The sequence below is a fragment of the Danio rerio genome, chromosome 7, assembly GCF_049306965.1.
Source record: "Danio rerio strain Tuebingen ecotype United States chromosome 7, GRCz12tu, whole genome shotgun sequence".
Taxonomy (NCBI): Eukaryota; Metazoa; Chordata; class Actinopteri; order Cypriniformes; family Danionidae; genus Danio; species Danio rerio.
This window is the reverse complement of record NC_133182.1, coordinates 57,173,767-57,190,745: the sequence shown is the minus strand read 5'-3', so window position 1 is coordinate 57,190,745 and position 16,979 is coordinate 57,173,767. Positions and strand designations below refer to the sequence as shown.

General features: G+C 34.3%; 2 protein-coding genes across 5 annotated transcripts in view; one reads left to right on the top strand and one right to left on the bottom strand.

Annotated features, from left to right (window-relative positions):
• Positions 1-6,518, bottom strand: part of ankrd11 (ankyrin repeat domain 11) — a 208,060-nt gene extending 201,542 nt beyond the window's left edge. For 2 of the 4 annotated variants that reach the window (XM_005166577.6, XM_005166578.6), the window contains exon 1: positions 6,129-6,518. The gene's annotated coding sequence lies outside the window, so the exon portion shown is untranslated. The remainder of the gene's footprint in view (positions 1-6,128) is intronic. The other 2 variants (XM_009303497.5, XM_068222739.2) reach the window with 1 other exon arrangement.
• Positions 6,519-10,603: 4,085 nt separating this feature from the next.
• Positions 10,604-16,979, top strand: part of spg7 (SPG7 matrix AAA peptidase subunit, paraplegin) — a 31,252-nt gene continuing 24,876 nt past the window's right edge. Inside the window, exons 1-3 of the mRNA XM_001923083.8 lie at positions 10,604-11,153; positions 13,989-14,088; positions 14,505-14,588. Coding sequence (XP_001923118.1) covers positions 10,989-11,153; positions 13,989-14,088; positions 14,505-14,588 — 349 coding nt within the window. The 5' untranslated portion in view covers positions 10,604-10,988. The remainder of the gene's footprint in view (positions 11,154-13,988; positions 14,089-14,504; positions 14,589-16,979) is intronic.

Sequence of the window (16,979 nt, the reverse complement as noted above, 5' to 3'; positions counted from 1 at the left end):
ATCATTTTCTGCTTACCTTTGGCTGCGTTCCATTTCACTTTTAGACACGCACTTGTGAACTTTCCTTCATTTGTTCCCTCAGGGAAATTCCCAACACCATTTTGAAGTGTGTTTCACTACATTGAGTGAATGATAGACGATCCCTTGATTTTGACCAAGGCAGTAAGTCTGCTTCATATGTCCACTCCAGTACTATGCAACGCGTTTCTGACGTCACAACAGTAAAGTTCCCAAGTGCTCAAGGGATTAGGGCATTCTATTTAAAGCAGGGCTGCAAACATGCTTCAGCATTGATATCACAATGTGGGGATTTGCAATAATTACAGAGCAAGATGTATGCAATGTTGAGTCTGGACTACAGTTGACCAGGAGCTAAAGAATTGTATTTAATTACTCGATACGAAATTTATACGATTAATAAAAAAAAAAGTAAAAAAAAAAGCAGCTTTGCTTACTTAGAATTTTTGTCTTGTTTTTAGTCCAAATATCTACATTCAAAGCAAAAACAAGATTATTTTGCTTTTCTTGATCTATTTTTTTAAATATATATATTTGGACTATAAACAAGACAAAGCAAAATAAGAAAAAAAAAATTTTGCATTGTGATTATTCCATTTCTGTACCTGAATACTGTTAGACTCCCCAGAAAATCGTCAAATAGTGCCATTTCTACTATCTTGCGAATCTGAATTCATATCGCAATTTTTATCTCAGAAAAATAATATAATTATTAATATTGCATATTAATATTTAATATTGCAATAGCACCTTCTTCCAATATAGTGCAGCTCTAACTTAACGCCATTCAGATGCTCCGCCAGTAGTAGATGTGTGTGACGTATTCAATGATCAAGACGGAAAAAAGTTAGCGAGTGAAGGACTGGAATGCAGCCCAAGTTTAAAGAGAGGGTTATGCATCACTAATGATGGTCCATGGGGAAACACTGTGTTTAGTTAAAGAGACTAGGCAGAGATTTCATTTGAGTTACTTGAGGAACCATTTCAGCCGTAACAAATATTATGGCGTTCAACCTTTTGTACATACAGGTGCAAGCATGTCTGTGAAATTTTATGGAAACTTGGTTAAAGTCAGGATAAGCATTTATTCATCAGAATACTTGTGTGAACCCCTGACTATGGCTAAAATAATTTCTCAATTAAATCATGTAACTCAAATCTAAAAATAGAGGCCAGTAAGCTTCAGGTTTGTTTACTTTTTACAACATCAGCTACTCTTGGCTATTTCATGGCTATCTCAATATAGTTAAAACATTACATATAATGTTGTGAAATGTTCACACCTGCCCCAACAATTGCCACTCACAATAAATAATAAAAATTTATATAAAAAATAATAATAATAATTAATACTTTCCAGGACTAAAGACATTTACATCAGCCTGGTCCCTGGACAGACCCAGTCCCAGTTCGTTGCTGTTTGTTGGAAAAAAACATATCCCAATGCTCAGACATTCCATGACCCAATAAACTTTGATTGAACACGTTTAGTCAGGTGAAAAAAAACCCAATGACAACAGATGCAGACAGGGCATGGGTAAACCTCTTATCTAACAAACTCCAACAGACTTGTTGTTGATGTTTGTCTGTGCCTTGTGAATTGGCCTTAAGGCTTTACATAGTCCATTTAACTACACACAGAGCACTGCGTTTGACCACAGACCACTGCAAGTGACACCAAACTCACTAAACTCTAGACAGGTGATGTAAACACAGAAGACGCAGCAGAAAACACCACAATGGGGCGTTGAAAAGATTCTGAAATCTGCATTCCTATTGATTTCATTTACATAAGAAATGCATCTGTCAAGAACTCCAGAGGGCAAGTCATGTTAAAGTATGTTTAACAGTATATTTTAAGCTAATAATATATATATCACTTGATCGCATTTTGGCCTACTAAAGTTCTCCCATAAGAGCTTCCTCTGTATTTATATAAAAAATAAAGTTCACAATGACATGAAATTATACTGATGGAGATTTTCAATGCACCGTCTGATTACATTTTAAGTTGGATTAATAATCAAAAGGATCTTTAATATTAAATATTATTTATTAATCAAAATAATAAGATATACAAACAACAGTTCAGCACCATCTGAACAAAATGTAAAAAAAATTACTTTGTAATCTTATATTTGTGTTTAGACGGGCATGACAATGGCAGCATTTAAAAAATAATTTCAACTTTAAGTACACATTAAGCTCCCAGATGGCCCTTCATAATCACATCTACAAAGCTTCTTCGAATCTACAAATAATGTGTGATTACAGTATGAGATTTTTTTTCTGCAAGGTGCCAATCTTTTAATAACTTAACAAATCTATTAATATTGCAATACTACATCTGTGATGTAAGCATTTATTGATACCCTCCCAATGCCGGTACAAGTATTGCTACTGTGGCTTCTGTATCAATTTAAAAGATGTGTAGTAGTGAACCAATTAAATCATGCAAAAAGAATGAACATTGGAAGTGTGAAACTGAATGATTTCCAAAATCAGTAAATATTACTTTTTATATGCTACAATGAGAATTATTTTGACTACAATTCTGCTCAGCCCAATAAGCAATAGTTCTTCAAACACGCAAACCACATCTGTACACATTTTCAACAAAAGACAAGTATTTATTGATTATGTACTGTTCTTACAAGCATGTTGGAGGTTGGTGATCTCCAGTGCAACATTATACTGGGAAACATGGGAGTTAAAACATAAACATGGGAGTTGCATGTAATGCACAATGTCAGTGTCCATCCACAAGGCTATTGCTATTTGACACTATTAAATCTTACAGCAAACTATGATTACCAAAATTAAATGCAAACATCTACAGCTGTCTATGATTTTTGCAATTGAGTAAAAGGTAGCGCCGTGCCAAAAAGATTCCAATGGCTGTGCTCCGCTCGTCCATACATAAGAATAAGATCAATGTACTTGATTAGAATTAGCCTTGGTCATCAATGGACAGAACATTGATGACATTAGAATACAGCTATTCATATTTCTGAAGTTGAATCATTAGTTTTGTTAGATACATATATTTGCACTGTCATTGACTTCATAGAAAAAGACCATTATCACTGGTAAAATCAAATATTTGTCATTCGGATTTCCTCTTGCATTACATGGGATAGAGTAGTTTAAATACTGTCACCAACATCGTAAATGTTTGTCCTTATTCTTCCAGCACTCACGCTGTTAGGAGTCATTTATTGGAGCTATAGAAAAAATGCGCAACTCTCCATGTTCATTATGAATAGGATTGGGTATTGTTTGGGGTTATTTCCTTACCATTGCTAAATCAATACTTTTAAAATGGTATCGGTGACAAAACAATGCCTGAATAGATACTTTTTAGCCACAAAATTATGACAAAAAATATCATAATCATATATTTATAATAAGTTAAAAGTAAACATCAATTTATAGTTTACATATTTGAATTGCATTAATATATTTATTTTGTTTATTTGTTTGTTAGCATGAATGCAAGATTTGCATTATGCTATTAAAATTACATTAGCTTACTACTAACCTGTGGAAAGTCTGTTAGTAGTAACTCTGCGATTTCATCATGTTTCCTAGCATGTTTCTATGCTAGGTTCATGAAAAAAAAAAAAAACAGGCAAAAAGGTTTGCTTAAGTCAAAACACTGTTATTTGTTTCAAGTGTTGACTTGGAGCAACAGTCTCATTTATTTGATTAATGTTAATACCTGGTAGAAACAGTAACGCATATCTGGTCTCCATTTGCATTCAGAACACTGAAAGTTTATGCAATGCTATTTGAAAAATCAGCATGAAGGCTGATTGATACTTCTGCGTGGAGAGATCGGCGTGACCCACCGCGTCTGCCATGTGGGTAGTCATGAATTTTTACTTCTTCGTGCTGTTTGTGTTGCTCTGCAAAAACACTTCCGAAGCGCTCGCAGTAGGCTTTTATGTTCCTCAGTGTAGTTTCCTCATGGGTGTATTGTTTTTTCTGCACACTTTAAATAGCTAAAACTCGTTCATTCAGAGGCGGGAACCGACAAACATGCAACAACTTTAATTATAAGGTAAACAAAAAACAAAAGTTTCCATCTGGAGCTCCTTCAGAGAACTAGACACATGTAAACAATCAAGCTAGCAACTCTCAGCGCTGCCCACACTCCTCATAGCTACAAAGCTGACCAATCACGGAGCTTGCGCTTCGCGTTGTAGCGGCGTGTGGTTACATTTTTCGAGCGGTGCACATCAGCCACAGCGAGGGCTATGCAGCTATATCGAACTATACGTGTGCGCTTCACACAGAAGTATAAATCAGCCTTAAGATAAGACCACAACAACATTGATATTTTTAAGATTTTCCATTGGTGTGGGGATCCTAAAATCACCAACTAGGCCAACGTACTCCAACAATTGCTAAAATTTTTTGCAAAAAAAAATTAAGACAAAAAAGGCATCCCCAGTCAAAAATAAATGTCATAATTCTCATGATGACCAAGCAAAACATGTTATTTCTTCGAAGCTACAAAAATCCTTTCACGCCAAAACTGCTGACATTTATAACAGCACAGTCATGGCTTAAGTAACATTTGCTCTGCACCCTTAAGGCACTCAAAGTGTTGAAGACACGATATTCTGAGTAAACTGCACAGAAATAGCACTCAAAAGGGTGCACAGAGAGAGCAAATAATTAAGGTTGAGTATGACTGCCGTCAATGAAAGGGAAGGCTTTCAGAAAATCTCAGTAACAGCATTCCTGACCCCACACCCCAAGCAAAGCCCATTTCCCCTATCCACCAAACAATGAGCACAACTCACACAGCACAAGAATGGGGCAGACAAACAGGCCTGACAACCTCAAACGAACACCTACAGATCATCATACTTCAGCTAAATCCTGATTAGTGATCTTAAACCTCCTTCTGGAAAAGTCTACAAGAGCTGAAACAGGAAGAGTGTGTTGCAACACTCCTGCGTATAAGTTGTGCTGGGTAGAAATAAACAAAAGTGAGGAAAGGGAGGGATGTAAAGTAGCAGCAGAGTATGTGGAAAGGGAAAGAGAGAGTGTGCTAACGCCCCAACACCGCCGCAGTGTTCTTCCACTGCACCAGCTCTGTTTACTTCATCACAAACTTTCACACATTTTCTCTTGCTGTACATTTCAGATCGCATCTAATCTAGTATTGCAAAGGCCTTGCTTCAAAGCAACTCCTTTCTGAAGTAAACAATCACAGCACATAACATCTAAACAAGTAACTAGTCACATCCACATGCAGCCTTCACAAAATGTGTTTTCAGGACAAATCCAACACTGCATTTTATCCAATCAACATTAACTAAGCGTGCATTGAGAAAGCAGTTCCTTGTATAGTGAATCAGGCCAACTCTTGCATAGGAACAGCTTTAATAAGCACTCATGTCTTATATTCTGAAAATACGTGTTTTCCCATGCAAGTCACATTATAAAAGGTCCCAATTGAAAGCCAAAACAAATCTGAATGAACACTGCCTGCCATTATATAAAATCTAACCTCATAAAACACATTTTATCATCATAACAGTGTTGCAGTGATCTAATATTTATAATGTGAATGGTGCACTGATAACCCAACTCAAATTGTTATTTATTCTGGATCTCTTAATCCCAGCCACTTCTCCAGCACATAAAAATCAACGTGCAGTCTCTCACGAGTGCCCTTGAAACATACATATATTAGGCTGCCCATCCCAGTGGCTGATTTCTGCAGGGCAGCTGAGCCCGTCTGGTCATATCCGATTCCCAGAGAGAGAGAGAACGACAACATGACGAGGATTATTTTCATTTCTCTAGCTTCACACGCTCACCTCCATTTCTTATAAACACTACCAACTGTAGACCCACGCTAAACATAGGGAGGAAGAAATGCGCAAATTTTTGCCTTAAATAACATAAATATTCAGCAATACGCCAACATTTCCTCGACTTCAGGGTGGGGGAGGGAAACAAACTCCCGTTAGCAACGGGGCTAAAGCCGTTAGCGGGCTAACCGTGAAAGTCGACGCCTGGATGGACGTGCATGCGTTTTTCCGACTCGAAAATGATTCTTAAAAAGCGTAGAGGGATTTACAAATGCTTACCTACTCCAAAACGTGAGCTACATCTACAAAATTATACTTGGTATTCCCTCCCGATGCTTGTTTTTCCCATTTGAGGCCTTCTGCTTCAGCAAACTCCGATGCGGGAACATCCGAGGCGCGCGACGCTCATTTCAGTCCGCGCTCGCGCCAGCGTGCTAAGCTAATCGCTGATTACCTCCTCCAAAATGCGATGGTGATTAAAATCTCTCAGAGCTCCGATAGACTGGTAAGAGAAGAGGTTATAAATTCTCCATTCGTCCCATTATAAGTCAACGGGTCTCAGTAACACTAAGCTTGCAGGTTTGGCTTTATTTGAGGTGCAAAAATAAAATTCCGCTTCAAGTTAATCCTCCACGTCCGACTCCTTCCGAACCGTTGCGATCGGCCTTTGACTCGCGCTGACGAAAAGCGGACGCGGGGAGTTCATACGCGGAATGTGATAGGCTGACGCGTATGGGCGGTCACTGTTGTTTCCCGTTTCAACGGTGCAACTGGCGCCATTGTGGCTCTTCCGAAGGAGGCTTCCACATCGTTTTCTCTGGCGGTTTCGAGCCGTAATGGCGGGCACGGTGGCATATTTTTGCGAGCTCCATTTGGTTGAGAGGAAAATGGAGAACCTATGTTGGTTTATGAGGAAAGTTGACCGAGTGTGGTTTTAAGGGTACCGCGTGAACATAGATGTCGAATTCTCCCATCTTTATTTTAGCTGAGCTAAAAGGTCATTTATTGCAGCCATTTATCTTATCCACCGTTTTTTTTTTAAGAATTTAACATTTTGCCGATTATGGATCGCGAGTTCATCAGCTAAAGCACAGCATGCTTCCACTGACTATTGTTTGTTTGGTGTACGTGCTGCTGTAGATTTTGCTTTTAATTTCGCTTTTGACGTCACGAGCCGCAAGCTAGGCTTGTGACACAGATTTCCGCGGAGCAGAATAACGCAAGAGCTCCCTCTGTTGTAAAGAGATAGGAACTGTACTCTCTGACATAATCCCAACATCCGTGCCATAATCCATGCCAGGTAGTAACTGATTACATATAATCTGGTTTATGTAATCTAATTCCAAAGTTAGGTAAACATAATTAGATAATATTGCACTTTAAAATGCTCTTTATCAGATTAGTTACATTTTATGGACTTTGTGATTTGATCTGTTTATTTATTAGTTCGTTCTATATAAATAAAAAATATATATATTTATAAAAGTATTCTTTGATTTTAATTTCAATCCTGGAGGAAGATGACCATGTAATGGCATTGCTTCTTTACATCATTCTTTACATTACATTCTTTACTTCTGCACTCTCTCTCTCTCTCTCTCTCTCTCTCTCTCTCTCTCTCTCTCTCTCTCTCTCTCTCAATTCAATTCAAAAATTGCTTTATTGGCATGACAATTGTTACAAATGTATTGCCAAAGCAGTTATAAAGTAACATACATGTATACAAAAAAAAAACAGTACACACCGTAAATAGTAGTAGCAAAAAAAAAAAAAAAAAAAAGATATTTATATATAATTAAATAAAATATCAACAATACATCATATTATTCAATATATCACATTAATATTCAATATATTATATTATTATATTATATCTATCTACATATATTTATTTGTGTTTCCTCTATGTGCTCTGGTATTCTGGTGATTTTTCCTATATCAGATTGCCGTACCTCCCATTCAAAAAGTTATTTTGATGATGCAATATTCTACCCATCAGATTTTGCTACCAGTGTAAATTTTAATGTGGAGTAGTGTAATATGAAGCTGTACTACCGCACTAATCCCTAACCCCAACCTCAGAACCATTCAAATACAGTGTTGGTATAGCATAATCTGATGGGTGAATGTCAGGACACCGGTTTCCACCACAGTCCAAAGACGTGCTATTGGTGAATTGAATAAGCTAAATTGGCCGTAGTGTATGAGTTTGTGTGTAAACGAGTGTGTATGGATGTTTCCCAGTACTGGGTTGCAGTTGGAAGGGCATTTGCTGTGCAAAACTTATGCTGGATGAGTTGGCGGTTCATTTCGCTGGGGCAACCCCTGATGAATAAAGGAACTAAGCTAAATGAAAATGAATGAATGAATAATTAAGTGTCAATACAAAGAATAATTTTATATAATAATAAATGTTAAAAAGTGTTTTAAGGTTAAAAAAAACATCTAAAAACTATCATAACCAATGCTTTTCAACTGCAACAAATCACTTAGAAATCATTCATGGTTTTATAAACTCACTCTCAGTTTTATTAATAAATATAAAAAACAGCAATTTAACAAGTGTTTTTTTCTTCTTCTGTCTTTCCTGCTGATTTAAATAACACAGCTTCATCCAGCATTCAGTAAATGAGAAATAAACCTTGTGTCATGCCTACATTTAGAACACAAAATTAATATCTCTTGGATTGGTCAAAGTGCAGCATGCACTGCACTTTAACCAATCCATACTAGAAACAATACTGCCTACCACTATGTGGACAACTATTCATTGTACATATCGCTGACAATTTTACATTGTCCTGTTTTTTTTTGGGAGTATGCTGTTGTATTTTGCATAATCGTTGTATTTGTACTGTCTGTATGTTGCACTGTCTGTATGTTGCACTGTCTGTATTTTGCACTGCCATTTTATTTGCACTGTCTGTATTTTGCACTGTCATTTTTTTTGCACTGTGTATTTTGCACTGTCGTTGTATTTGTACTGTTGTTGTATTTGCACTGTCTGTATTTTGCACTGTCGTTGTATTTGCACTGTCTGTATTTTGCACTGTCGTTGTATTTGCACTGTCTGTATTTTGCACTGTCGTTGTATTTGCACTGTCTGTATTTTGCACTGTCGTTGTATTTGCACTGTCGTTGTATTTGCACTGTCTGTATTTTGCACTGTCGTTGTATTTGCACTGTCTGTATTTTGCACTGTCTGGAGCCAGCACCTAAGCTTTCCACTCATCATAGCACATGTGCTGCTGCTGATGTGACTATAAAAGTGATTTGATTTGATTTGTAGAAGTAGCCCATCAAGTTCATTTAACAACACAAAAAAAGTTTTAAAAGCATGAAACATTTTTCATAATAAGATAATAAGATTGTTTTTTTTTTGAGAACTTTAATGCAGATTGTTGTACATTAAAAGTATTGTAATTATTTTTTGTTAGGTGATTTGGTAAATATTATAATTATTTGTTTGTTTATTTTACTTTACAGTGTTCTACTGAAAAACAAATAATTTCAAACTCTAATGCATTTTTCATAGAAAAAGAAAAATCACATATAATTCTTGTTAAAAGACAGCCACAATGTTACACACATACTGTAAAACTCAACAGTCAACTTTATCAAATGAAATGAGTGTAGTTAATTCAAAATTGACTGAAAGTTAATTCTACTCACTTGAAAAGAGTTTTGAATTTGTGTTAAATGTTATAAGTTAATTAAATACCTCATTACTTCAATTTAAATGGAGTAAGTTCACAGTACTCGCATATTATTTTTTAAACGGTTTGAGTTCTCTAAACTTATGTTTTACAGCACTCAGTTGGTTTGAGTTCCCTTTATCAGATTTTACTGTGCTCAAATTGATCTATTTACACAAATGGATTAAGTTCACAGTAATTATTATTATTAGTTTTTGAACGTAAATGGTTTGTTGCAATTTGTTTCCTAAATGGGTTGTGTTACCTTAATGTTTTGGGTGTTGCAGTTTACAGAAATAAATCTTCTGCGTAAGTAAATAAACATCTTTGTCTAAACGAAAAATAAAATTCAACAAATACCCCACTTTTAAAATTTGCTTTAGACTTCTTAAAATCATAAATAAATACAGATGCTCAACATTTAATTGAAATCAGCATGAATCACTTTCCATAATCTAGAGCAAAGATACCTAAACTAGGATATATCTATCTCTCAGAAAGGACAAATTTAGAAATTTGTTTAAATACTTTTGACATATTTTTTTTTATTACAACTCTAAATCTTACATTTAGTACGTTGTTAATCTTTTTATTAAAATGAGTAATTTTTTTATTTAAAAGTATTTTTGGAAAATACTCCAATTCTGGCTATTTTTAATTGACTATAAGTCATATATTTTGTCTTTAATGGGCATAAAATGCTATAAAATATTTTAAAATTCAAAAATCGCTTTTAGTGTATAACCTTATATAGTTTTCTTTCTTTCTTTCTTTCTTTCTTTCTTTCTTTCTTTCTTTCTTTCTTTCTTTCTTTCTTTCTTTCTTTCTTTCTTTCTTTCATTTATGTTTATTGTTTTTCTTTCTCTCTTCTTTAAAATGTATTATGCAGATTGTAACACCATCTCCGTATTTTTTTCTCATGTTCAAAGTTTCTGCAATCTATTGTTAACTGTTTTTGAAACTAATAAAAAAAATAAAATAAAATCTTTGCGCATGCCCAGTTTGAATTATTTGTAGTTTTTTGGTTATAAAATTTCAAGCAGAACTGCATTTCCCATTAGCCAGCGCAAGAGCTGTTTTCATCCGCGATTGGCTGATTCTAAAGGTGAAAGTTCAGCAGACATGTTTCTCAAGCCTATGCGGTAAACAACATAAGAGTTCACGGTTTTAGTAGTCACTATAGACGTGTAATGTCCCTCTAACTGTATAATGTAAGGAAGTTTCGGTTTATTTCAACGTTTGATTTAATCGGGTATATCCAAACAGAAGACGTGCATGTTATTAATCGCTAACCTTAAATTTGTCTGCGTTTGATAAGACCTGCTACATAACCACTATGACAGCTCTGTGAAAGCAGCGCCTGAAAGAGGTCAGGTTTAAGAGTGGTCTTTATTCTTGCATAGCATGTCTTAGACCCAAGCGAATCGATACATCGGTTTTTAACATGGCAGCGCTACTTCTGCAGCGTGGAAACACATGTTATAGCAAACGGTTTTGGTCGCTGTCGTCTCGTTTTAGCTGTTTTCAGAACAGTAGAAAGCTAATAAAGAGCAATGTGACGCCTTTAGTGATTCCAAAGACACGAGGGCTAAACTCAGGACACTTTCAGGTTGGTCATTTAAATATTTTGTTAACTAATTTACAGCAAAGAGGCCTGGCTTGTCATTGAGGTAAAGTTGGTTAGATAATTCACTATGATAACTTACTTTCAATATTCGGTATGAAATCAGTCGTAAATAAGATTTCAAAACATTATTATTACTATTTATTAGACTAAACAATGGTTACGTTGATAGTCATTGGCTGGGGACGTTCTAAAATGCTTAAAGTGAGAAAAAAAAAAAAACTTTATGTGGTTTAATGTACCTAAACATCAACTAAAAGAACCCAAATTTCTGTCAAACTTTACTTGTAATTAACCCTAGCTTCTGTAAAAACAACAAGTCCCAAATCCATAGATAAAGTAAAAAACATCACAATTGGGCATGGGCCTGTATAAGATTCTGACGGTACATGATAACCTTGGATAAAAATATCATAGTTTCACATTATTGTGTTTGCTTTTCTAAAAAATATATTTATTTAAATGTCTAGGTAAAAACAAAAACTTTTCCCCCTTTTTGAACACAATATATTTTATTTTAAGAAACATTAAAATCAACATATAAAATATTGGTAACACTTTATAAAAACTACTACACACTATAAATCATTTATTAAGCATTAGAATCTAGTGAATGCATCATCTGTTAAGCATCAACTCTACATTAATAAACGTTAGTAAGCAATTTATAACTGCAGCCACAAATACTCTATTCTTGGCTTACATGATTTATTTTTCATTACTAAATTAAGTATTGTATCATTTACAAACCATTTGTGTTTAAGAGTAATTGGAGGTTTTTAATATAATTCAGAATGAGTTATTAAATGATTAATAAACTATTCAAATTAACATTTATAATTCTTATTATTCAGACATGTATTAATGGTTACTATGTATGTTAATAAATACTTTATTAACTCAACTTCATGCAGTATTGTGACCTAATCTAAAGTGAGGACTATTTATGGTTTATAAATCCCTTATAAATAACAATTCAAGGCTCAGTTAAATTCTAAACAGGAAAAATGACATTAACGACATTATTAATTTCTATTTATTTAAAGATACATAAATGAAACTGTACTTCAAATAAAAAATACATTTTTGCAACCTTATCTAAAATAAAATCACTGTAGAGTTTAAACATTGCATCTTATTATATTGTTAAATTATTATATTGTTGTTGTTTATTTTTATCTAATTTTATTTTGTATTTTGACAGTCCTGTTATTTGGCAATGTTCAAACTTTACATTAATTTTACTTTTTAGATAAGATTGCAAAGATGATTGTTTATTTGATCTTGAGAGACCTGAAGATCTTTTCTGCTGGAAATACTGTTGTCCTAAAAAACTAAATAAAAGTTAATAAATCTTACTCATACCTTAGGAACGGGTATAACAGAAAATTTTGACTTTTTTGAAACCTTGACAAACCGCTATATATCTCAAAAATGGTTATTGTCTCATTCTTTATCACAATAAACATTTTCTCCCCATTGAAGTTTAGTATATGGTTAACATGGCTTAATGTATGTTAACAACAAGCTGAGAAAACCAGATTTCTAAAAAATTTTACTCTTGACAAACACTTTCTGTTGTCAAAAGAATGAGGTCTAATTTTAGTGACTGAAAATGTCACGTTATGCATTTTAAGTCTATTTTAAAATGAAAAAAAGCTTAACATGTACCTCAACAAGTGAAGCAAACCGAAAATCTATAAAATTTTTACTTGTGATTAACGCTGACTACTATCAAGGCCTGATTCCGTGGATAGAGTGAACAATGTCCCCATTTAAGTCCTTTATAAGAGCTTAATATTGTTTAATTTAACATCTGGAGATGATCAAATATCTATAAAAATATACTCATAAACACTTTCTGCTGTTAGAAGAACAAGCCTCTTATTTTAGTGTATCAAGTGAACAATATCACTTTAGGCATTCTCCATATAGAAGTCTTAACATGGCTTAACGTACCTTAACACTAATCAGAGAAACCTGAATTTCTGTCAACAACAACCGAGGGAAACCAAATGTTAAAAAGGCTGTCTATAAAATCAAATTTTATTTCTGATAGGCCTTGATTAACTCTAGCTGTCAGAAGAATGTGCGTGTGCATGTCATTGACATCCCCACAACAACATAGGGGGAAACACTTGGCACAATATTGTTCACTTTAGCTGTGGAAATTGGGCTCATACTTTTGCTAGTGGTTAGGATTAATCAAAAGTAAATTTTGATAGAAATTTGATTTTTCCACTTGTTGTTAAGCCTCATTAAGCCACATTTTTTTTCTTATAACAGACTTTAAAGGGGGAGAAAATGATTATTGTGATGTTTTTGACTTTATCTATGGAATTGTGACTTGTTCTTTTTACAATAGTTAGGGTTAATTACAAGTAAAGTTTGACAGAAATTTAGGTGTTCTCTGGTTGATGTTTAGCTGCATTAAGCCACGTTAGGCTTTTTTTTTTACATTAAGCATTTTAGAATGTGGCTGCCCATTGGCTGCTAATGTGATTTCACTAGAGAATTAGCAATGAATACTTTAGAACACTTTAGAATTGGCAATGAATACTTTTCTGAAGCTATATTATCAAGGAGCACATCCAAATGTGTGAATATAAAACCAACTTTTCCTCAATTGGCTTGTCATAGTGTGACCAGTTTTAAGTGCATTAAATGTGACAAGTCATGTCTGTTGGTAGTTTTTGATGACATATTCTATATAATAATCACAGGAAATCTTAAAAGCACATGTTTTTTTTTTATTATTATATGAATATGCATGACCTTGGTGGTACTTCAAAGATAAACCTATCTGTAATTATTTCACAGGACATTTTGACAAAGCCTTTAATCCCAAGGCTTATTGGACTTGAATTCCATTGTCGCCACAACTTGCTCACAACTCAAGCGAAACTTTGGAAACTTTTAGGTAAGTACTTGGTTTATTTGAATATTTTGGCTGAGCTATGTGGTATTGCAGCTTCCGACTGCTTATGCAGCTTAATACTTGTTCCATGTTTAGTTCATAAATCATCCTGGTGCATATTTTGGTAAAGTTGGTTTTATATTCACACATTCAAATTCTCCTTAATAGTATACTTTCTGAAAAGTGCTGATTCTATATAGTGAAATCATAATAGCAGTCTATGACTATTAAAGAACATCATTGCTCACAGTAAAGTAAATAGATGCTAATGTTGTTTTAAAGTAGAATATTCAAAGTACCATGGTAAACAATTCTAGGAAGCATGTCAAAAGTTGTCACTGGATGAATGTGTAAATATAAAACCAACCTTACCTCAGTCTGGTGCATTATATAATGGAAATATGTTTTAACCCTGTCAGGCAGTACTCATTACTTCAGCACATCCAACAGAAAACATGAAAACAAACAGGGTGGAAAAGGGAAGACCCCTGAGGAAGAGGAAGGTATTTTCTAAATCTCTCTACCAATTTTTTACATAACAAAATATGTTGGTAACACTTTATAATAACTACACACACTATGAATCTTTTATTAAGCATTACCAAATAGTGAATTCATTATCTGTTTAGCATTAACTCTACATTAATAGACATTAGTAAGCAGTTTATAAATCCAGCTACAAATGATCTACTGTTGACTTATAAGCACATTTATAATGCACTTAATAACTGTTCTTTTATACTTTATTGCTTATTAATTGTTTATTACTGAATTAAGTATTGTATTTACAAACCCGTTATTTAGGGATAGTTAGCTGTTTTTAGGATAATTCAAAAGGAGTTAGTAAATGATTAATAAACTATTCAAATTAACATTTATAATTCTTATTATTCAGGCATATATTAATAGTTAATTTGTACTTTAATAAAATATTTATTAAAGCATATTCATCCAGTTTTGTGACTTAATCTAAAGTAAGGACTATGCTTTACCGTACGTTCACACCGAAAGCGGCGAGAGCGTCCAAGGTCGCTCTGGCCGCCCTGGCGACAACGCTGTCTGCCTTCAGCTCCGGCGGCGAGAGCGTCAAAACTCGCTACATTGATCTCGTACTTAAAGGAGCCGTTGCAGCATTATCAGTTACATTCCTGCATAAGACATGTTTTTAGCGTGAAAATGTTGCGCACTTCTTATCAAATTCATATAACATTGGAAGATCAAGTTGCATGTGGTGTGGCTTTGCTCTGTTTTACGTTATCCAATATGTGTCCATATGTCTGAAATATCCTGAAGCAGCAGTACTGTTTTGTACTGTCACATCGCGTGAGATTCCCGCTTTTTAAAGGTAAATTTATATAACATTGATGAACATCATTAACTTGCCAGTAACTTATTTAATGTATGTTCCTGTAAGAAAACATTGTAAATAATTGGAAATCCGGCGACCACAATAATCAAACCCTTGGGAACAACTGTGGTCGGAACCAAAGTTCACAGGTCTGTGTTCCCTGAACTGCTATCAAGCGGTGGACGTCTTTATTCTGATTGCTTGCCGCCGAACCGCGTCATAGCTCATTACCATAAAGTTGACTTCATTTCGCTGCTCCTCGACGCTTATTGTCGCCTATCGCCGCCGGCTCTCATTGAAAATGAATGACTTCCGGCTACTTTGACGCTCTCGCCGCTTTCGGTGTGAACGTACGGTTATAAATCCATTATAAATGACAATTTAAGGCTCACAATTATTTTCTAAAGAGGAAAAAAAAAGAAAAAATACTATTAATTTCTTATTAATTTAAAGATACACAAATGAAACTGCACCAAATGGAAAATGACTCTTTGCATTCTTAACTAAAATAAAATTATTGTTTAGTTTAACCAGTACTAAATAACCTTGGAATGTTGTATCATAATATATTGTTAAAGTATTATATTGTTGTTGTTTTATCTAGTTTTATTTAATTGTATTTATTTCTAATTGCATTTTAACACTCCTGTTATTATCATACCAAGCCTTTAATAGTCATTGATAGGGGGTTTATAAAGCATAAATAGTCCTCACTTTGGATTAGGTCACAAAACTGGATGAAGTCGAGTTAATAAAGCATTTATTATCATAAAAATAACTATTAGTATAACTGCATGAAGTTGAGTTAATAAAGCATTTATTAACAAACATAGTAACCATTACTATATGCCTGAATAGTTAAATAAATGTTGGTTTGAATAGTTTATTATTTATTAATTGTTTACTAACTCATTCTGAGTGATTCTAAAAGCCACCCAACTACTCTTGAATAAAATTGGTTTGTAAATAATCCAACACTTAATTTGATGAAATACTTAATACTTAATGTCATACTTAATTTGTAAGAAAATACAATTATAATACATTTTAAATGTGCTTATAAGTCAACCGTACATCATTTGTAGCTGTATTTATAAACCTCTTACAAATGTCTGCTTAGATAGAGTTAATGCTTAACAGATAATGAATTAACTATTTGTTAATGTTAAACAGAAGGTTCATAGTGTGTAGTTATTATACAGTGGTACCAATATGTCTTGATAATCAAGAACTGTGGTGTTAGCATGGTGCTGAACTGGTACTAATGGACCCAAAGTGTGCCAAGAAAACATCCCCCACACCATTACGCCAGCAGCCTGAACCATTGATACAAGGCAGGATAGATCCATGCTTTCATGTTGTTGATGCCAAATTCTTACGCTACCATCCGAATGTCGCAGCAGAAATCGAGGCTCATCTGACCAGGCAACATTTTTACAATCTTTTTTTGTCCAATTTTGGTGAGCCTGTGTGAATTGTAGCCGAAGTTTTTTTGTTCTTAGCTGAAAGGAGTGGCACCCGGTGTGGTCTTCTGCTGCTGTAACCC